Source organism: Mastigoproctus giganteus, chromosome 7, assembly GCF_048544385.1.
Source record: "Mastigoproctus giganteus isolate SK-2022 chromosome 7, ASM4854438v1, whole genome shotgun sequence".
Lineage (NCBI taxonomy): Eukaryota > Metazoa > Arthropoda > Arachnida > Uropygi > Thelyphonidae > Mastigoproctus > Mastigoproctus giganteus.
In genome coordinates, this window is record NC_143581.1 from 74785647 (window position 1) to 74809325 (window position 23679).

Genomic DNA, 23679 nt, shown 5'->3' on the forward strand with positions numbered 1-23679 from the left:
TTTCATAAAGAAAATGTAAAACTTACATTATAAAAATCATAATTTATTGATTTTTATAATGTAATGTGATTTTTACAGAAAATTTTCATAAGTTAACATCTCACTCAACTCAAAACTATATAAATCATCTGGGAGTACTACATCAATACATTACGTATGAATTACCACAAAGCAGTTTAAAAAACACTTACTGTTGTTGTGACAGATTTACTAACTACATCAGCAATTGAATATGTTTTACCCTCCTTAGACTTTAGCCTTTCTTTTCCCTAATACAAAAAAAAAAAAAGAAAAAATTTACTAAATTTTATTACATTAAGTTCTCTTCATATAATTTAATATTAATATTTAAAATGTAATACAGCCACTCCCCAACTTACGTAAGGGTTGCATTCCACGGAACTCTACATAAGTCGGAATTTCCCTAAATATTTAGGCAGCACTTGCAAATTTGATTTAAACAACAAAGAAATGTGCAATGAACATGAAAATGGAATTATTTATTCAATTTTTTAACTCAAAATTTTCAAATTAAAAAAATTAGAAAAAGAGAGAAGAGACAGGCATAGCAACAGCAAGTTTTACCTTTTGAGCATTGTTGCCAGAATTAACCCTCTGGCTGATAAACACGTCGCTGCAGAAGTTGAGGGCTGTGGAGATTTAGAAGAAGTTTTTTTCCAACACATCACAAAACTTCTATGCAGCTGCAGAATTGGCACTGGCGACTTCACCACATACTTTAATGCAGTGGTTTTCAACCGGGGTGGTGGAGCACCTTAGGGTGCCATGTAATTTGGGTTTAAGTTACTTAAACTTATTTTTTTTTAAATTTACAGTGAAACTTCTCCTAACGGACACCTCTCGTTAACGGACATCTCTCTACAACGGACATTTTCAAATTCCCCAACTCACCTCCATTGGTTTTAACGTGTTTGCATCTTCTGTCTAGCAGACATTCTCTGTAACGGACGCGGACAGGCAATCTGCACTGTTTCGTTTAGATTAGCACTTAATTTGATCTCACCATAACGGACAGCGGGCGAGCTCACGGCACTTTTTCTAGAAAAAGTTTCTTCCACGTATTGCCTCAATCGTGTGTTTATTTTCTATTTCCGATTCTCTGAATTTTATCAAGGTTTACGTCGCGGTTCTAAACCCTTTTTCAAGAATTTTAAGGCACGTGTAAAACTTCTGATGAATTCGGTGTGTGCAGGGAGGGGGGAGAATATGGTCGGCCTTTCGTCTTTTCAGTTTCAGTTTTCAGTTTTGTTCAGTGTCGTGTGAAGTGCACAATGTCTTCTCTTAAACATTTAACTTTAAAAGATAGTCGAACACATTAATGCGTATGATCGGCAAAAAAATAGTGTTCGCAATCTCGCTGCAAAATTCAAAATCGGGATAACGCAGGTAAGCGACATCCTAAAGAAAAAAAATTAACTGCTCAAACAATTTTGGCAACACGTAAATGATCAGGTTCAAAAATCATTCCTGAAAACTGTTGGAGTTCAAATTTGTCGCGCACGTGCTAAAAAAATTCCCATTAATGGGCCTATTATTAGGGAAAAGGCTTTAAAGGTTGCGAAATCTATGGGAGTAAATGAATTCAAAGCTTCTGTGGGATGGCTAGACAAGTTCAAAACTCTGCATAAAATTTCTTGGAAAACCGTAAGTGGTGAAGGTGGATCTGTTGATACTGGGGTTGTAACAGAGTGGACCGTCAAATTGGAAGATTTATGTCGTGATTTTGAAGCTAAGGATATTTACAACTGTGACGAAACAGGGTTGTTTTTTTAAAGCTCTTCCTGAAAACACAATGAGTGTAAAAAACGAAAAGTGCCAGGGCGGAAAAATTTCTAAGGAACGCTTGACTGTACTATTGTGTACAAACATGCTGGGAGACTTTGAACAACCTCTTGTTATAGGAAACCCACAAAATCCTCGTTGTTTCAAGGGCATAAAGTTGAATCTTTTGGATGTTGACTGGAAGTCTAATAAAAAAGCATGGATGACACGAGATATCATGAGCGAATGGATAAGTCACTTTAACCAAAACATGATTCGTCAAAACAGAAAAATTATTCTTTTCATGGATAATGCTGCATCTCACCCGCACATTGAATTGTCCAACATTCAAATCATTTTTCTGCCGCCAAACACATCTGCAGAGTGTCAGGCCTTGGATCAAGGGCTAATAAAAAATTTTAAACTTCACTACAGAAAACGTGTTTTAAGACATCTCATTGCAAACATGAATGATGTAACATGTGAGAGTGACCTTGCAAAGAAAATCAGCATCCTAGATGCGATTCAGTGGATTTCCTCTTCAGTAAATGCAATTAGAAAACAAACTGTCGTGAACTGTTTTGTAAAGTCTGGCTTCTCAAACGCAAAAACTGAAGTTGTGAACAGCAATGTGGAGCACCAAGAAGAACAAGAACTTTGACATCTATTGATAATGTACGATACTTCTGCTACAAGTGACCCTGGCTACAAAGATATAGACTCGAACCTCACTACAGAAGATGGTGCTCTAGATATCGACATTATCATCAATATTTTTCAAGAAGTTCCTCACGAGGATGAAGAAATGGAAGGAGGTCATTCTGTCGAAGAACATATTAACGACGAACCACCGATGAAAATAGAAGAAGCGCTCATACAAATCAATCGTTTAAAAATGTTTTTCGCCGCTGAAGAAGATACTGAAGGACGTTCGATGGTTTCTTCACTCCAAACAAATGTTGAAAACAAAATTATCAGCCGGAAGAAGGTGCAAAAGAAAATAAGTGATTACTGTATGTATTTTTCTTAAGATAAAGTCATAATATGCATAGCACAATTGTATATATATTATTTACAAAAATATTGTGCAAAATCTGTATATAATTTAATTTAATTTTACATTAAACGTTTAACGATTTTTCTTTCTTTTTTTTTTTTTCTCCCTCAGACTTCTTGTTAGCGGACACTTCTCTCTAACAGACACATTTTCGTTCCCCATGGCTGTCTGTTAAAGGGAAGTTTCACTGTATATGTTTATTTCATTATAAAAAGGTGTACAGTATCTTTTTAATTTTGTGGTGATCTATAATTGATGTTTACTGAGTACCTTTTTTTTGTGATTGCTTTTTCCGATTACATATGGGGTCAGAGTTTTTATTGTTTTGGCATGCAATTTTTATGGCCAGATGCCCTTCCTGACTCCAACCCTCACCCTTTATCTGGGCTGGGGATATGCGGTGGTCATTCCCTGACCTTCCGCATCCTCCATATTTGGTGGTCACGGGCTCAAACCCCGGTCTAATCAAGAAGCGTGTGCTATGCACTACAGCTCCTGCCCACCTGGCTATGGAAGCACCACTGAGTACCTCTATATAAACAATAAAATTATATACTGTATATATATATATATATATATATATATATATATATATATATATTTGTGTATATATATATTTCGCTGTATATATATATATATTTCGCTCTGCATTATTACCGTACTACTGGCTGATATTTTTATTTTAAATATCATATTTATGTTAATTATCGGATATATATATATATATATATACTGTATATATATATATAAAACTTGTATTATGAAATGTAATTTTTATAATTATATTATTGTAATAACTATCATATAACATATTTTTTAATATTACACACACACACACACAGAGAGAGAGAGAGAGAGAGAGAGAGAGAGAGAGAGAGAGAGAGAGAGAGAGAGAGAGAGAATCGGATCTAACAGGCAGAAAACTGAGTAGGGGTGCTGAAAACAATGCTTGAACATATTAAAACTACCCGTTGCTTGCCACGAACCTGGCTTGGGGTTTGCCGTACTTATTCTTAATATCTTCATAAATACTTCTTTCTTTTGCTTGAACGGCCATTAGACTCAGGGGGGGGGGGCACTTACTGCTGAATCTGACTTTCCATCTGTATTATTAATATCTGTTGCATCTTTGATGTAGCACCTGAATGCTGTTTTGTGATCACTGTTGATCTTAATTGCGTTGATCCTTTAACACGTTCTTTTATACGCACACTGGCCCTTAAAATAGTATTCACTGTTGAAGCAGCGAGACCTAATTCCCTTGCTTGCAATAGATGATAAATTTGGTCCTGCTTCATACTTCTTAATCATTTTCATCTTCATTTCTAAATCAATTTTGTTTCGTTTCCTGGAACTGCCAGCACTTTCATTTTCCATTGGTCCCTTTATCTTCACCACTGTGATAATTAAATAGGAATGAAGAGAAGTTTCTGAAAATTTGTTTTTTTATATGATTGAAGATTTCAGTGAAGGGGAACATATTTCACCATATTACTGTAACATAAAAACCCACAGAATTTCAGCTATCGGGATTATCACAAATGCAATAACATCAAGTTTACTACACATTTATAATAGATTGCGCTAACAGAAAACCCCAATAAACCGGAAAGTGCAAATTGTTTTTGTTTTTTGTTCGTTACCTCCAGAAATGTGCTTTAGAAAAATATCACAAAGGCATTCAAAATTGATTCTTATAATAGGAACACATGATAACGATGAAAGTGTAGTGCAATTTTATTTCCATTATAAACATGACCTTTTAAAGAGATAAATAGCTTAGTAACATAGTGAAATTTTCAACTTCCAAGGACTTGGAACGAATTACAAAAAAAACAAAAAAAAAAAAAAAAAACACCCCAATATGTTATTGGGTTCACAATACACTAATTTCACAATACCTCCATTTATCCTTACAGATGCGAAATATGTTCCCATATTTTTTTCAGTTTGCATCGGCCGGCAAAAACTAATGTATAGTCAAATTTGCATAAGTCGAGTATTACGTAACTCGGAGAGTTACCGTATATTGTTTTCTGGATGTTTATTTATATATAAATAGTTAAATTATTGTAAATAACTGATTTTTTGTCCGTTACCAATTGTTTGTCTGGGCCAATGTGTTAAGTAAATGGCAGATGCCCTTTTTGGAAATTATTCTTGCTTTTGTGGAGAGACTTTAAATCGTCCGTTTCTTCTCCTGAGTTGGGGAGGGGCTGGAATGATTTTGGTTGCTGAAATGTATTCTAATTTTGTTTTATTGTTTCTCACTGTACTTGTGAATAGGTATTGCGAACCCTTTGCTAGTACTGAATTGTAATGGGCTTAAAACTTAACTTAGCTTTTGTCTAGACATGATTTTCTTTGTTTTCTGTTTACCTAATGGTAGGATTCAGGAAACAGAATTCATTTGTTAACGTCTCCCTACTTGTGTTGTGGGATGGTCTAAAGCTAGACCCAATGTACATATTGTTGTTATTGTTTAGTTATACTGCAAAACTATATGCAATCCAGCTAGCTGGATTGCATACAGTTTTGCAGTATAACTGCTGCATTCAATCAAGAGAGATACAGATACTGAACGAGGGAAATACGGATGCAGTACCTACAGTGACATCTGATTTTCATGCCATCAGTATATGTTATGCAGCTCTGCACATTGCTAGTAGCATGCCCTTCATGCAGTTGTTAAGCATGACAGTTTAAAATGTGGAAAACTATTATCCTTCAGGTGACCAACCAAAGGTTAACTGTAACAGACTTTCCTCAGACAAAACAGAGTTCAAACTGTAAAAGTTTTAGTCACTCAACCCATATAAATGAAGATCACCTCGTTAAAATACTTATTTCTGCTATTAACTTGAAATTTATGATACTCTAGCCATTAAAACATTTCAAAATAATTTTTAATTAGTTAACACTCATATTCAAGTTAAAATTTCAAGTTCATGGTGTCTCTCACCCATAACAAATTCTCATGCAAACAGGGGGAGAACAAGATTATAACTAAATTGATGCACGATCTTTCGGGCATAAGTTCACCTGTTTTCTTCCCTTCTTTCATTATAATATTGGCAGAAAACTGATATCCCAAGCTCCTGATTGCAGTCACAGTATTCTTCAGTTTTCAACTTTGTGGTGGTGGAGTCACCTCACAGGTCACTATTGAAAGTAATCCTGCATTGTGTTAATTATTGATCAAAAAATCTGAAATATTTTCTGCCTTCCTAAATATAGACAAACTTTCACTGCAATTGTTGTTGTTGTTGTTATTATTTGGTTTTAGGAGCATTAGCAACTAAGGCCATATTGCTCCGGGATATGCGGTGGTCATTCCCTGACCTTTCCGCATCCTCTGTATTTGGTGGTGCCGGGCTCGAACCCCGGTCTAATCAAGAAGCGTGTGCTACGCACTGCTGCTCCTTCCCACCTGGCTACGGAGGCGCCTCTGCAATTGTCTTTGAAGTAATTTTTATAGTTTTTGCAGTTTGCCTTGGTTTAAATTCTTTCTTTGTCTAACTTCTTGATATTTTGCTTTTCCATTCTGGCTACCTCCTATGTTACTTTAAATATGTTATAATACAGGCTATGTGTTGTTGGTTTTGCTTACATAGCCTCTGATGTCTGCTGATATTTCTTTATTGCTTTATTTCTCCAACCCTTTTGTTCTTCTTCAGAGTCTATCCTGTCACAAGTATGAGGACAGCCCATAAGAAAAAAAAAAAAAAAAAAAAAAACCAAAAGAAAAATGCTATATTAATTATATAAATATAAAAGGAAACTTACTATTAATAAAATCTGTGGAATTCCCTCAAGTTTTTCTAGTAAATAGTCACTCTAATAATGAAAAATTTAGTTATATAAGAGATGATGTAAGTAAAAATTGTATATATTATAAGTACTATAAAGAAATTTGAAATAAATATATAAAAACTATAAATTAGTAAAGGGGTTTTATTTATCATAAAGAATTCATTCCTCAAAAACAATTTCAAATACTTAAGTATCAGAATGATTGGTATAAGACTTACAAGGACAACACAAAGATTTTTGGGTGAAAAAATTCTGCTTAGATACACAAAGCAAATTTACACCTTTTACCTGTCTCTTCAAAAATAAACATTTTATATAAAATTTGACAATATTAAATCTAAAGGTATATCTATTTGCATGTCACAGATTTTCTGAAAAATATTCATATTAATTTTCAATGAACTTCTTACTTATATACAAGGTGTGTCAATAAAGTTCCCAGATTGGTGCTATTGTAGTCATGTTTGAGGAGTTTAAAAATAAACAGAAATGGTATGTTGTAGTTCAAACTTTCTCCTACAGATGGCAGTAGAGATTGTCCAGTAGGCTGACAGATTGCAAGTAACCAGTTTCATTAGTGTTAATGTTCCATGTCCAATTTTGCAATGGTGCAACAAATGAATAACAAATTTTGTTTTAAACTGGGAAAATCTGCAAGAGAAATGAATGAAATGTTAAGACATATCAGTGTGTTTGAATGGTATAAGTGGTTCAAAGATGGATGTCAGGAAGTATGCAATAACCCAAAACATGGGCATCCATAATGCCCATGTTTTGGTTGTTAACTCATCAGCTGTCATAATGACAGCTGATGAATGGGATATGAATAATGAGGCAATTTGCCAAATTTTGCATGAAGATTTAGGGAAAAGGAAGGTCTGTTCTTCCTTTTCCTAATGAAGAGGGTCATCATGCAAAGACTCCAAGATAATTCTAATTTCCTTCACTGTATTGTCACTGTAGATGAGTGTTGGTTGTTTCAGTATAACCCAGATACGAAACATCAGAGCAAGCAGTGAACTTCAAATCATCACCAAGGCCTAAAAAGTTTTGTTTGCTGAAGTCTAGGATCAAGACTATGTTGATCATGTTTTTTGACAAAAAGGAAATTGTACCTGAAGGGGGGGAGAGAGAGAGAGAGTCAATGCTGTGTTCTACGTACAGGTGCCTCAGACTACCGAAGTGCATTTATCAGGTGAGGCCACAATTTAAGGAGAAAGGCAGCTGGTTCTTGTTGCACAACGATACTCCTGTCCTTTCCACACTTGCTGTGAAGACAATTCTGACAAAACATGGCATTGTACAGATCAACCATCCACACTACTCTCCCAATCTACCAAAGGTTTTCTTTATATCCTCAAGACACTGAAGATATAAAGGATAACACAACCACTGAATTGAACATTCTCTTTGGAAGTTTTCATTGCTCTTTTCAGAAACTTTTAGAATGGTATAATAAGTGCATTCAATCAGGTGGTGATTACTGAATAAAATTTAAATACATTTAAATTTAAATAAAAATATTAAATAAAAACCATTTTTGAGCTCCTTCTCTTTGTATTCTTTTCATTCCCACACCATGATATATTTTAAAATGTGTTAAAGTAAAGCCAGAAAGTTGAAGTATTGTGTACTGCAATCATTTAAGATAACACCAACAAAATAATTCTCAAAAAGATCAGTTTAAAATAGGACAGAAAAACCTACCCAATTTTTAAAAGAATGCTCCACAGTAACTGATTGAAACAAATAAGTCATTTCATTCATGTCATTTATGGAGTAGTCAGTTAGGATAACTTAGAGTCTGCTTTAAATAAATAATTGACTTCTTTCATCAGGACTAAGAGACAAGTGAGAATACTGGAAAGGAAGTATCAAAGATTTAAGGACAAATCCAGTAACTCCTTGATGTAGCCCTGGAAATGGCTGGATTACTAAAATGGTAGCCTAGATCAACTACAGATACGAGATTTGCTGTAAATAGTGTGAGACTCATTCACCAGTGATTTCAGTAGTGAATATGGTTCTTTAACATCATTGCCATAAATCTTTGAGACAATTTCCAATCTTTCCAGCATATTTATTTCTGATGATACAACCTATAATTGAGAAGTTTTAATACACTATCAGTTTTAAACTTCCATTCAAAGCACCCTATGTGAGTAAAGATGAGCATTATAAAAAGTATAATCCTGAGAGCTCTCAAAATCTGCTCACCAACTTATTGTAGTAACTTACAGCTGAGAAAATAACTTACAACTTCTTGTAAATATTGTATACTGTACAACTTACAATAAGAACATCATAACATAAAACTTATACTTACCCATACCCAATAGCCAGAAACTAGTTATTAAAACATCAGAAGAATCACTGAAAACTTCCAACCCCCTGCCCCAAAGATACAACCTCCTCAGACAGGCCCCAATTTGCATTTCAATTCTTTCAGGTATAAGTGAACAATAATAGATTTATTAGAGGGTAGTGACTCGTGATGAATCTTGGATTTTTCACTATAATCCAGAGACAAAACAACAGTCAAGTGGAAGCATTCCGATTCAACAAAACCTAAGAAATTAAGGTTCTTATTTGACTGGCAAACAAATGGTTCTTGCGTTTTTTGACATAAAAGGCATTCTTGTTACACATTTTGTACCCCGTGGAACAACTATGAATAAGGAAGCATACTCTTCAAGTTCTCGAAGTCAAATTTCGCCGCACCATTCGTGAAAAACATCAAGAACTTTCTGGTGCGAAGTGGTTTCTTCAACAAGACAATGCCAAGCCCGTGATATCACTGCCATAGGTGCTGAGGTTCTGCCACATCCCCCTTATTCACAGGACTTAGCCCCATGTGATTTCTTCCTGTTTCCTGAAGAAAGCTCTGAAAGGCAAACACTTTGTGTCCAACAACAATGCTTGCAGAGCTACAACGGAAGCACTTCACAGTCATTCAAAAAAATGGCTTGTAAGAAGCATTTAATGCATGGGTGTGATGGTGGCGAAAGCGTGTAAGGTTTGAGGGAGAGAATTTCGAGAAGGAGAAATCCACAGAAGATTTAGATGATGACAATTAAGATAAGATCTTGCACCAGTCCACAAATTAAATGATCACTACTTGTACGATAAATAATATAAAAAAAAAAAAACCCTTGTACTAATTGTCATAATGCACATGGTGGGCTTTGATTTTTATTAGCTAAATTATAATGAATTGGTATCAACACAATCCTAATGTGTACAAATGTTTTCATTGGAAAGCAGCAATCTGATTTTTCCTTTATTAAAGCTTTATTTGCTTATGCATATGTTATTAGGAGCAGTGTATTGTAAAATTTTTATTTCACCTTTACCTGCAAATGACTTCAATGAAAAGATAGTACGTTGACAAATACATCAAGTCCATGGATTCAGGGAAGATACCTAAGGACTGGAGTTCTGCAGTGCCAATTCAGAATCCCTAATTCACACATCTTAATGAAGATGTGTGAATTAGGGATTCTGAATTGGCACTGCTTCTAAGATGTGTGAATTGGGAATTAAGAAGGAATTGAGTAATAAAAAGACCTCTTAGCTTAACTTCTCTTCCAAGAAAAATAATGGGTCATTGGCTAAAGATGTAATGCAGGACCAACTATACAGCAGTCACAATATGGATTTCTTAAGGAGTGATCTTGTCTTACCAATCTGATTGGATACTAGGACACGGTAATAAAGGAATGGATGCCACCAATCATTTTGACATTATATACATAATTTCAGCAAAGCTTTTGACACTTTGAAAGACTGTTATACAAATTGGAACACAGTATGTCATTAGAGGCAAGTTAATGGATAAAGGGATGGCTTAGTGGCAGAAGGGAGGAGAGTGGTTTTCCATGGGCACTGCTCTTTTTGGACTAATGTTAGCAGAATCTACAGAATTCAAGTACTAGGTGCATTGTTGTTTTCAATATTTATTAACAATATTGAAAAAGATACTGATCCTCTGAAGGCTTAACATTAAGTCAGCAGATGATACAAAAGAGGTACATCTGAATCATCACTATCACTTCTATTCATCAAACATTTGTCTTTAGCTCATTTTCCATAAAAAGAGGAGGGGCTAATTTCAAAACTTTTTAGAAATAGATATCTATAAATACAAAATACAATAAATGAAAATTTGAAATATCTAAAGAATTTAACTCAATCTCTAGATTATAGTGATAAAAGAAAATTTTCTCCACACATGCATGTATTTGAAATGAAGTCAATATTAAGGCAATAACTATTGTCAGTCTCACAGAGTACAAACAAATTGGAAAACAATGCTCGTGGTGGTACCAGGAAGTAATTCGAGTGTGCACATTGGTGACTCACTGGCACTTATCCCCATTCATTGACAATACTTAGCACCACAGGGCAAATGACAACCCACTTTTCTTGCACATACTGTGTTATTTGTCACTTAAATGAACCGAACTATGAAAAAAAAACAGTGGTCATTTGAGAAATAAAAGTTGAGTCTGTCTCTCAGGCTTCATGTTAAATAAATGCTCCAGCAGGAACACGTTAAAGAGAGCAAAGAATGAGGACAAGGAATTTTTCATATATGTGAATATAACGAAGAAGAAGAATAAAGCTACTCAAAATTGTACCCTTGGGCACAGGGTGTGAGAAAATCTTAGATAACCCAGTCAATGTTGCAAATGAATTGAATAGGTACTTTGCATCGGTTTCTACTGATGAAAGCCACCTTCATACTAAGAAGAGGCAGTGTGATCGAGGCCGAGCCACATGAAATTTAGTGATGTTATAATTACGGATGATTGTTTATTAGAAAAACTTTTGTTTAAAGTTTTGTTTTAGTATAAAGGCAAGTAAGGTTGCCGGAGTTGATGGCACATACCCTGTAGTTTTGAGGGAAAGCATAAGGGAGTGTACTGAACCATTGACGTTAATTATGAGGGCAACAGTGAACTCAGGAGAGATTCCTTTGGATTGTAGAAGTGCCAACATATTGCCAATACATAAAAAGTGGTTCTAAGAGTGAAGTTGATAACTACAGACCGATTAGTCTGACTTCAGTGATACAAAAAATCTTGGCAATGATTAAGAGTGCAATCCAGGGTCATTTAAATAGATATGACGTTCTGAAGGCTTTAAGGGAAAATAATGTTTAATTAACTTAGTAGGTTATTTCGACACAGTTACTAATCAGCTAGATTTAGGGAATCATTTTGACAGTTTTTATGGATTTTAGCAAAGCATTTGACTCAATCCCCATGAGAAGTTGCTGAATAAGCTTGAACAGGTTGTGATTACTGGTAAGATTCTAAGATGGTTTGCTGGGTGGTTACAGGGCAGAAGGTTGTGATTAATGGATATTCATCAGATTGATGTAACATCAGGAGTGGGATCCCTCAAGGATAGGTTTTTGGACCACTGTAGTTTCTCATTTTCATAAATTACATCAAAGAAGGGATAGAAGGCATGATGTCAAAATTTGCAGATGACAAAGACTGGCAGAGCCGTTAACAATCAGGGCCAAGCCACACTCCTTCAGCATGACTTGAACAGATTTCAAAGATGGTCAGAGAAATGGCAGCTATGTTTTAATGCTGCTAAATGCAAGATCTTACACTTGGTGAATAGCAACCCAGAAATTATACACTTGGTGGGGTTGCATTAAAAATAGTGGAGGAGGAAAGGGATCTGGGAGTTACAATGCAGGTAGATATGAAGTTTTCTGAACCAGGTAACCAGGAAAGCCCATGGTGTTCTATTGAAAATTTATTGAATGTTATCCTGTAGAGATAGGGAGGTCATAATCTCACTATATGAGGCAATTGTAAGACCACATTTGGAATATTCCGTTCCAGTATGAAAACCTCATCTGAAAAAAGACATTGAGCTTCTTGAAAGGTCCAAGGACGGGCAACTTGAATGGTGAGATCGGCAGAAGGACCAAAGCCAAGCTTCAGTACTTCTGCCGATTGCATCATTAAATTATTACACCATTAAATATTACCAAAGGATTAAGTTATTCATTAAAGATTTTTTTTTTTTTTTTTACATAAATAAGTTTAAATTTTATTTGCTTCAATTTACCTACACATACATTTCTGTTGGTTACAAAATATTGTAGTATGCTAGTAGATATACAAAATTTTAATTTTACTATTGTTATCCATTGGCTTTTTCTAAGTTGTTGGTATTTCAGATAGACAGAACTGCTGTTAGGTTATCCATAAATTACCCAATCCCTGTATGCTAGATAATAAAGCTACAGGGAATATTAGGGTGGGTCAGGACCAAAAGGAAATATATGCAGTATTTTCTTAAAGTTACAAAAGCACATTTTATTTCGTTACTGTTCAATGTATCGAAATAAAATTTTCTACAGAAGAGCATGCTGGATGGATTCAGAGGATTTTTTTTTTTTTTATGCTGATTTTTTGAATGTGCAACCCAATTTTAACTAGCACTCACAGTTTGCAAGATATTTTACATTTTACTTTTCAAAATTGGAGTCAGGATTTTCTAGATCCTGCTGCAGTGGTCAGTTTCAGTTTCTAGACTATTTTTGCACCACCTGAATATCAGAGAGACATGTAGAGTAAAACTCCCAGATAGGTAAATTAGCTAGAGTCATAAGTGTGAGTTAATGCTGTTACATATTAGTAAACTCATGCTGGTCTATTGTGAATAAACATGCTTTTAAAATGTCATGTCAGCACATTAATTTACCAGGCAGTTTTTGTTGTGTGTGTGGTGATTACACAAAAATCTCAGAGAAGTGCAGAATGTTGCTATTAAAAAATGCACATGAACTTTATTTTGGCTGAAAATTATGTGATTAACACAAGTAGCCCTCTTATATATAAGCTGCACTAATTATGCTCCGCATCTCAATGGGTAGTTAAATATTAATACGTCACTGCTATTTACTGTTCCCACGGTGTAAAGAGAGCCAACAAACCAATCAATCAATGACTGCTAGTTTTCCCCACATAACTCAAACTAAAAGATGGAAAAGAAAAGACTGGAAAAAAATATATATATATATCAAAATATCCCATCACCCAATATACTGATCAGTTACAGTGATGAACTACCTGTTCCTCCTGTTCACTGGATGAGAAAAATGGATGACCCAGAACAGAGCATACAATAATAAAATCCTGGCTGAGAATTTATTACAAGGTTAGCAAAATCTTGGTTGAAATGTGTCTATAAAAAATAGATTTCCTTCATTCCTATTTTAATTTTTACATACAGAAATTGAAATATCCTGATGGCCTTCTCTTTTTCCTATGAAGATACTTGAAGTCCATGGTTTACAGCCCAAACCACAGAAGATTGCAGAATAAACTGGACTGAATGCTCTTAAATCACTGTCTCTGTTTTAAGAACATTCAAGAAAATATTTGTACAAAAATTCATATGGGTATGGATGGATGTTAATGGCAATCAATTCAAAAAAAAGAATTAAGTGCATATTGTTTTATTTTTCCTATGGGTACAGACTTCTGTATACATGAATGTTTTTACACACACACACACACACACACACACACACAGTATTAATAACAAGTGGTTGTAGTAAATAGTAAAAAACAGCTTAAAAAAAATAATTTAGAAATGAATGATATAATATATTGGGATGGTTTATGGAACAGGGGCACTGCTAGTAATAGCAGAAATACCCAACGACCATAATGGAATGTAAATAAGTAGATTACAGTATGAGTGGAGAAATGCTGACCACATCAGATGTAGTAACAATGGAAAAAATTAAATAGGCACCTTTAAAATAAAAGTAAAATTTTAAAAAATTAACACAAATAGTACTTAATGCTATAGATCCGATGATTGTGACTTCTTCATCAAGGGTCAGCAGCCAAAACCAAAGGAAATACAGCAAGTAAGGCCTCTGTTTCTGATATGAAATATACGTAACAAAAGGTAAAAAAAACAAGCGACCTGACGTATATTTCATAGCCGACTTGACAGGGACTGAAACGGAAAGGAATAAAAATCAGATCAATCTAAAATAAAAGTAAAACGCAAAAATCAAGATTTTAATTTTCCTAAATAAAATAAAATTAAAAGTTTGCTGTTAAATGAAGATGAAAGGATATAAACAAAGGAGGATCTATATCCTTTCGTCTTCATTTTGTATTACTTTTGTTTAAATTCCTCTTGCATAACTTGCTATTTCAATTTTATTTTATTTAGTTTTACCTTTTTTTTTTTTACTTTTTACTTTATATTTAATCTGATTTTTATTCCTTTCTGTTTCGGTCTCTGTTGGGTTGGCTATGAAATATACATCAGCTCACTTTTTTACCATTTGCTATGTATATTTCTTATCAGAAACAGTGGCCTTACTTATTGCTGCATTTTCTTTTGTTTTGGCTGCTGATCCTTGATGAAGAAGTTAAAATCATCGGATCTATAGCATTAAGTACCATTTGTGTTATGTTTATTTAATTTTATTTTACAGGTACCTATACTACATCTGATGTGGTCAGCATTTCTCCACTCATACTCTAATCTTCTTATCCCCCCCCCCCCACACACACTCTGGGTGGTTATAAAATAAGTTTCCCTATTCAGGAAATTTCCCTAATGCCAAAACAGTTGGAGATAGCGCTGTGAAAATTGGTGAGTATGTCATTTAGGGTATGGGGAAGACATTTGTAGAAGGGAAAAAAAAATAATAATAAAAAAATAGTTCAAATTTCCATCACCAGGGGAGAAATTGGCACTGTAAACATGAGATGGAATACTTAACTTAGGATTAGATTTTAATATCAGAACTTAGAAATCTACAGATATTGTTCTACGTGCTTTCCTTCACTTGAGATGACATTCTGAAAATGGAGGACTGCATACGACACAGTTTCGCATAGCATCTTTTTTTTTTTTTTTTTTATGAAAACCCCAAACACGAAAGGTATCAAAACCTATAGTACTTAGTACCGTGTATGGGTTGAAGGAGAAGTATGGGAGGAGGGTGATGCCGGAAACTTTGCTCTAGAGACTAAACATGGGTTGGGGATGTTGGCTACTTGCTATTTAATGCTTGCTCTCAAATCGACAAGCATCTGTATGCCGCCACAGTAAACTCTGTCTTTCAGGTGCCCTGATAGCCAGAAATCACAAATGATGCTATCATTTCTGAATGTTGAATGGAGCAGTTCTTTTACTTGTTGACCAACATGAGGAGAGACACCATCTTGCATGAACACTATGGTCTCCAAGCATTGCCTTTCTTGCAGGTTTTTGCATTTACAGCCACATGAAGAGTGAGATGTGCCTCTTCTGACCACAAGATTATTCGAGCCCATGTATCGTCAAGTTCCATATGAGCCAGAAATTGTTGCTGATCGCAAGAGACTTTAGTTCTTGCACTATGTGAATCTTGTATGGGAACCAGTGTAAAATTATTCAAAGCACTTTATGTACAGTAGACCAAGGAAGGTTCAAGTCTCTTGACACACCTCTGGCACTACTGACTGGTATTGCATTCTGACCATTGCAACCGCCACTACCTCCATTCCGATACATGTCGTCCCCTGCCTGGAATTACACCTAACTCCCCGGTTGCTTCAAATTTCTTTATTACATTTTGAAGACCCTTTACACAAACCTTTAAGTTTCTGATATTCACGTAGTACTGCATTAGTGTTACTATTATTCTGGTAGAACAGTTTTACTAAAAGAGCACATTCTTTTTTGTAAGAGCCACAATGGTTATTGATGGTGGCACTGGCCTTTCTGCTTTTATCTAACAGGATGTCATTTGCGTAAGCAGCGTGTCTTGAAGTAAATGACAACTTTTACATATGTGCATTAACGTTTTTCTCCTAGTGGCAGAAATTTGGACTAATTTTTTTTCTTCTACAAATCGCTTCCCCATACCCTAAATGACATATCTACTGATTTTCACAGTGCTAACTGTAACCATCTTGACACTAGGGTCTCCTGAATAGAGAAACTTATTTTATAACCACCCCGTGTGTGTGTGTGTGTGTGTGTGTGTGTGTGTGTGTGTGTGTGTGTGTTTCTATTACGCTCCTGGCATATCCAAAGTACCTTTATTAGAAGCTATTTTCTTTGCTTTTCATTTTTTGCTTTCTAACTCTAAATTTTTATACCTTAAGATCTATTAGAGTAATTCAAGGGAATCTGAGGTGCTATGGCTTTCCTTATTCTTACCTCATTTCCCTTATGTCAGCATAAGCTTTTTTTTGCACATGAATATAATAAAATAATAAATACACCACAAATATAGATTGTCTTAATGCTTATAATTTTGATGATTTGGACCTAGTTAAACAGGTAGATATGAAACAGAAACAGACAGCCTTGCTAATTATTGATTGGATATATTGAATGGTGCTAGCCCTCTAAAATATAGCATTCAAGGTATCCTATTATTAATAATTAGCCTCAATCATTATTTTATTTTACATTTTTATTATTTTATTGATAATTATGTTTATTTATTGGGTATAATGAAGTAAATCTGCACAGTCTACTTAGTCTTTATAAGTTATTTTTGCTTAACAACTTGCACTGTACTCATACTTTTATGCAAAAGTTTTATCACACATTTGCTCTGTTGGGTCTGTAAACAATGTGAGCACTTATATTGTACATATACACTCTTACAGTAGTAATTATATATATATGTTTTTTTTTCCAGAATTATTTTACTTTATTATGAGACCTCATAAATAAATTATTATTAATTGTTTCTAAAGGAAATGCTTAAAAAAAATCAAAATTTTAATCATTTAATCATACCAGTTCAAAACAGTGATGTATCCTCTGAATGACACCTTCATGTCCTAAGGTTTGCAACACTACCCAGAGAGGCAAGAAATTTAAATAACCATGTAAAGTGAAACTTAATCCAGCAGCATGAACAAGAGCTGCTTCTGCAGACCTGTATAATGTCTTTAAACAGTTGCAATTAAGGAATACTAACAACATTATGTTCAAAAAACCAAACTTATTATTGCAGTTTCTTTAAGTGGAAAAATTAAATTAAAAAAAGGAAGGAAGGGGCAGCTATTATTAATGTACTTACTACAATAATACAATATATCATTTATTTGCATGTATGTGCAAGCATACAGAACAACAATACCAATTATCAGTAAGGAGGGAACACGTATCATCACATAGGCAACATCTAAAATAAACACAGAATAAATATAATAAGTGGTTTAGCCCATTTGGTGATATAGTGGAAGCCCTCTTATCCAGCATGATCAGGACTAGATGTTAGTCGGTTAACTGAAAATGTTGGTTAAAGTGGGGAATCATAAAAAAGTTTATTTTATTTTCATTTCATTATATTAATTTATTTTTTAATTAAATTTTCACTTAAAACGTGTACATATACATATATTTGCAAATGACCAGTAATTTTCATCCATCATTTCAGCTGTTAATAGCACTCTCAAACTTTGGATGAAAGTGGAAATTGCAAACAAAATGTTTCATTGCTGTGTTCAGAAACCATTAATACAGTACATGCATGTCTGTTTCACTTACTAAAATATTGAACAGCTATATAGTAGATAATTAGGAAGGTAAGAGTAATGAAAGTGATAATAAACAACTGAGAAAAGGTTGCCAAGAGCCATCAAACAAAGTCTGTTCTATGGGGTTTTTTTTTTTTTTTTTTTTGGTTTTTTTTTTTTTTTATTTCCAGGGCAATGCAAGTAGTACAGCCCAGAGATGATAGCCTTCTTGCTTTAGAAATCAGTAAAGATTTAACTAATAAGATTAATAAAGATTAATTTTTAAAGAAAATAAGTGCCCAAAATGGCAATAGTAAATTTCATTGCCGGACACAGTTGAAAAATTGTGAACCAAAACACTGACCTCTGCTCTATCAACAGCATAAATTACAAATAACATGTGTAGGGATATATTGCAAATACCAGTTGATATCTTTAATAGATGACCAACACAAAATTTCAAGTCAAATTCTGCAATACAGTGAAAGTATGGCAATGTTTATATGCAATTTTTCAAATAAATAAATAAATTTCGTAAATTATTGACTTCATTTAGCAGCCAGCAAACTTTTTGTTCTGAATAAGACAGTGTTTACTTATGGCAGTTAAGGAATACTAACAACATTATGTTCAAAAAACCATAATGGTCACCAAAAATAAATTCATAGACAAAAAGCTACCAATGGAGTTTTCAAAAATATTAAGTTAAATATTGTTTCATCAAATTCAGAGAACCAATTCATCAGCACTATTTACAGAACAGGTTTTGCTTCAAACTGAAATGGCCCAGTATTACAAAAAAAAAAAAAAAAAAAAAAGTTTCGATTTCAGACAATTGTGATTTTTGGACAGTTGGATTTTTCAAACATTCTATCCATGTAAATTTTTTTTTTTTTTTTAACGAAACCTCCAGACATGAGAGGTATTAGAACCTATAGTACTTAGTAGCATGCATGGGTTGAAGGTTGAGAAAATGAAAGAACATACAGCCAGGCCTCGCATAACACGAGTTCGATTAATACGTTTTTCAGTTACCACTATTTGAAAAAATTATACCACTTTTCACTTTACATAATGCAAATTTTCAGTTAACGCAATATTTTTTTTTTTCATGCAATAGTTGAAAAAGATTTGAATCACACGCTAAACTTACCACGCATCGGACGGGCAATAAACAAACATTTGCCTGCTGCCTGTCTCGGTGTGTTCCATCACCCATCGGAAGAAGACGAGTTACTTGTTTGTCTCCCGCTAATAAAGTCAATGCAGACTTGGATTTAAAAATTCAAATTTTTAAATGAGCAAGATGAAAATGTTACCGTGAAAGAGATAACAGTAAAAGAACTAGATGAAATCTTTCGTATCACAGAGAACCTTAAACAAAAGGTTTGAGGTTCTCTGCGATATTTATTTCGCCAGGGCCCAGAGAAGATTGTAGTTGGCTATCGGAAATTGATTGATGAAAAGAGAGTCAAAACTGTTCAAATATTTCCGCAACAGTGTGTATTTTATGTCAGAAGTTCCCAAACTTTCTTGGTTCACGGCGCCCTTAGTGTCTCAGTAATTTTTTCACGGTGCACCTGGACCAAAAGAAATACCTAACATTTCTGTTTATTAAGTAGTTTGGCCCAAACAACTTAATAAGAAATGTTGAAACTGTGAACTACCTCGAGCAAATAGTTTGCGCAGTGTCCGACAGATGTCGAGTATCGCTGTGTTTCCCTCGAAAATTTTAAATATTCCGCGGTGCACAGTTTGGGAACCGCTGTTTTTTTTTCATGCAATAGTTGAAAAAGATTTGAATCACACGCTAAACTTACCACGCATCGGACGGGCAATAAACAAACATTTGCCTGCTGCCTGTCTCGGTGTGTTCCATCACCCATCGGAAGAAGACGAGTTACTTGTTTGTCTCCCGCTAATAAAGTCAATGCAGACTTGGATTTAAAAATTCAAATTTTTAAATGAGCAAGATGAAAATGTTACCGTGAAAGAGATAACAGTAAAAGAACTAGATGAAATCTTTCGTATCACAGAGAACCTTAAACAAAAGGTTTGAGGTTCTCTGCGATATTTATTTCGCCAGGGCCCAGAGAAGATTGTAGTTGGCTATCGGAAATTGATTGATGAAAAGAGAGTCAAAACTGTTCAAATATTTCCGCAACAGTGTGTATTTTATGTCAGAAGTTCCCAAACTTTCTTGGTTCACGGCGCCCTTAGTGTCTCAGTAATTTTTTCACGGTGCACCTGGACCAAAAGAAATACCTAACATTTCTGTTTATTAAGTAGTTTGGCCCAAACAACTTAATAAGAAATGTTGAAACTGTGAACTACCTCGAGCAAATAGTTTGCGCAGTGTCCGACAGATGTCGAGTATCGCTGTGTTTCCCTCGAAAATTTTAAATATTCCGCGGTGCACAGTTTGGGAACCGCTGTTTTTTTTTCATGCAATAGTTGAAAAAGATTTGAATCACACGCTAAACTTACCACGCATCGGACGGGCAATAAACAAACATTTGCCTGCTGCCTGTCTCGGTGTGTTCCATCACCCATCGGAAGAAGACGAGTTACTTGTTTGTCTCCCGCTAATAAAGTCAATGCAGACTTGGATTTAAAAATTCAAATTTTTAAATGAGCAAGATGAAAATGTTACCGTGAAAGAGATAACAGTAAAAGAACTAGATGAAATCTTTCGTATCACAGAGAACCTTAAACAAAAGGTTTGAGGTTCTCTGCGATATTTATTTCGCCAGGGCCCAGAGAAGATTGTAGTTGGCTATCGGAAATTGATTGATGAAAAGAGAGTCAAAACTGTTCAAATATTTCCGCAACAGTGTGTATTTTATGTCAGAAGTTCCCAAACTTTCTTGGTTCACGGCGCCCTTAGTGTCTCAGTAATTTTTTCACGGTGCACCTGGACCAAAAGAAATACCTAACATTTCTGTTTATTAAGTAGTTTGGCCCAAACAACTTAATAAGAAATGTTGAAACTGTGAACTACCTCGAGCAAATAGTTTGCGCAGTGTCCGACAGATGTCGAGTATCGCTGTGTTTCCCTCGAAAATTTTAAATATTCCGCGGTGCACAGTTTGGGAACCGCTGTTTTATGCAATAAACATTTAATACCATAATTATTTTCATTATCTTTTACATTGTATACAGTTAAAAGTTATTTAAAAGGTATTTTTAAAATTCTTTATGGACATTCCAGAAGATAGAGGACCAATTATAATTTTTCCTATTGATTATTACATTCGATTTCCGATTTGTGCGAAGCACTCGCGGGACGAATTAATCGCGTTAATCGAGGCCAGCCTGTACTTGTCAATATTAGACTTGAATTTATGTATACTGTAATTTCAGGAAATGTATGCAGAAGGTTGTTCCAAAAAATGGAAATTGAATGAATAAATGAGGAAGAAGGAAAGTTGATTCTGTGAGTTTGAAGTTGGACAGTAAAAGGATGTTGACTAGTTGCAACACATGTTTGGACTGCTTTTGAAAAGGGAGAGTGTGAATTATAGAAGCCAATTCAGAAGAACAATGCCCATGGAAGTATCTATAGAAAAGGCATGCAAGAGAAACAGAACATCTATGAGACAGAGAGAGTGAGTGAGTGAGTGAAGAGACTCTGTTAGAGATAAGTCATTAATTAACCTAACTGCCCACTTTCAAATGGAATCTATAAGGCTGAGAGAGGTTTTGGGGGCACTGCCCAAGATGTGGGAACAATATTCCATGGTAGGGCAGATCCCATGGTAAGGCGATTTGTACAGCATGAACAGCTATTCGAAAAAAAAGTAACACTGAGAGAGCGCAAAAAAGAGAAAACCCAGTTTTTTAGATGCAGAGAAAGCGACATTTGTAATATGCCAAGACAGATTAGGAGAGGGCAAACCCCAACACAGAGAAATGATTTTGCCTAGAAATTGGAGGGTCATGAAAGATAAGCATAGGAACAGAAAAATCCTTTATGCAAGATATAAGACAGATCTGAGTTTTCAGAAGGATTGAAATCAAATAAGTTATCTTTGCCCCACTGCAAAATTACCTGGAGACAGCATTTAAGCGATTGGCAGTGGATTTTCGAGAAGTTGAAGCTGTTTGTGCAGGGCAAAGTTTCTCAAACTGGAAGTTGGAATGCAATATGCTTTCATCAGCAAAACTACGGATAGGATTTCCAGTCACTGGAAGGAGGTCATTAATAAACAAGGAAAAGAGTGGAAGAAAGAACTCAATCTTAGGGTATGATAGGATTAGTGGAGCAGCTAGAAGACAGATAGGCATCTACTATCACATGCAGCGAACAATCAGAGAAAAAACAATTACAAAAAACAGTTGACAAACCATAAGATGGAAGCTTATTTAGAAACTTCCATCTTATGGCTTCTTTATGCGAAACACAATCAAAAACCTTTGAAATTTGAACACGAGCATTTGCTTGAGTTTCTCCAAACGTTTCCACTGAATTTGTCCACAGATGGATAACATAAGCCAGAATATCACCAGTGAATCAACTGACGGAACCCATACTGGTGATTGTTGATCAGTTTCTAGATAGTTTAAGAGTGGTGGTTAATTAATTTCTCCATTACTTTAGAAAGAGCAGAAGTAAGTGTAATGGGACAATTGGATGGGAGGGATTTGTCACCCTTTTTAGGAACTGGCTGAATATGAGCAAATTTCCAAGAAGGGAAAACACCTTTGATATAAGAAAGGGAAAAAAAAGGTAACACAGAACAGGAGTGAATTCAGGAGTTCATAGATTTTGAATACACTGGAGAAATATCATCAGAACCTGAAGCTTTCTTAGCATCGAGACTATTCAAAATCTTTCTGACACCCTTTGGAAGGTTGTTGTTGTTTGGTTTTTAGGAGCATTAGCAACTAAGGCCATACTGCTCGAGAATATGCAGTGGTCATTCTCTGACCTTTCTGCATCCTCCGTATTTGGTGGTCACTGGCTCGAACCCTGGTCTAATCAAGAAGCGTGTGCTACGCACTGCTGCTCCTGCCCACCTGGCTATGGAGGCACTCCTTTGGAAGGAAGACCACAGAAGGCACTGAATGGAGTGCACTGGGAATGATGGGAGGTGGTTTACCAAGGACATCAATACACGAGTTGGAAGAAAAATAGGATGCTAGCAGGTCAGCTTATCTTTGGCTGAAGTGGCAATAGAACCATCTGGTTTTCACAGAGATGGGAAAAGGTTGCAGCCGATAGCTTTAGCAAGAAACCAGAATGCTCGGCTACCAACTGGACAAGAAGCAAGTTTTCTACTCTTAGCCTGTTCGAAATCTAGTTTGGACTGATTAATAGCTGCTTTACAATTGTTGCAAGCTTTGGTGTAGGCAGAAAATGAACCTGGAGATTTGGATACAAGCCAATTATGATATGCAACATTCTTCTCTTGAACAGACTTAGCACATTTATTGAAAAACCAAGGTTTAGATAAAGGAAGAGATTTTAAGGTGGAGTGGGGAATAAAGGATTCCATCCCT

The 23679-nt window shown here is 35.1% G+C and overlaps 1 protein-coding gene across 3 annotated transcripts in view; it reads right to left on the bottom strand.

Annotated features, from left to right (window-relative positions):
* LOC150083001 (pyridoxal-dependent decarboxylase domain-containing protein 1) overlaps positions 1-23679 on the bottom strand; it is a 395987-nt gene that overhangs the window by 207974 nt on the left and 164334 nt on the right. For all 3 annotated transcript variants that reach the window (XM_090377732.1, XM_090377731.1, XM_090377730.1), the window contains exons 10-12: positions 17453-17605; positions 6626-6676; positions 192-269 (exon numbers count right to left, since the gene is read on the bottom strand). In XM_090377732.1, the coding sequence (XP_090233858.1) occupies positions 192-269; positions 6626-6676; positions 17453-17605 (282 nt within the window). The remainder of the gene's footprint in view (positions 1-191; positions 270-6625; positions 6677-17452; positions 17606-23679) is intronic.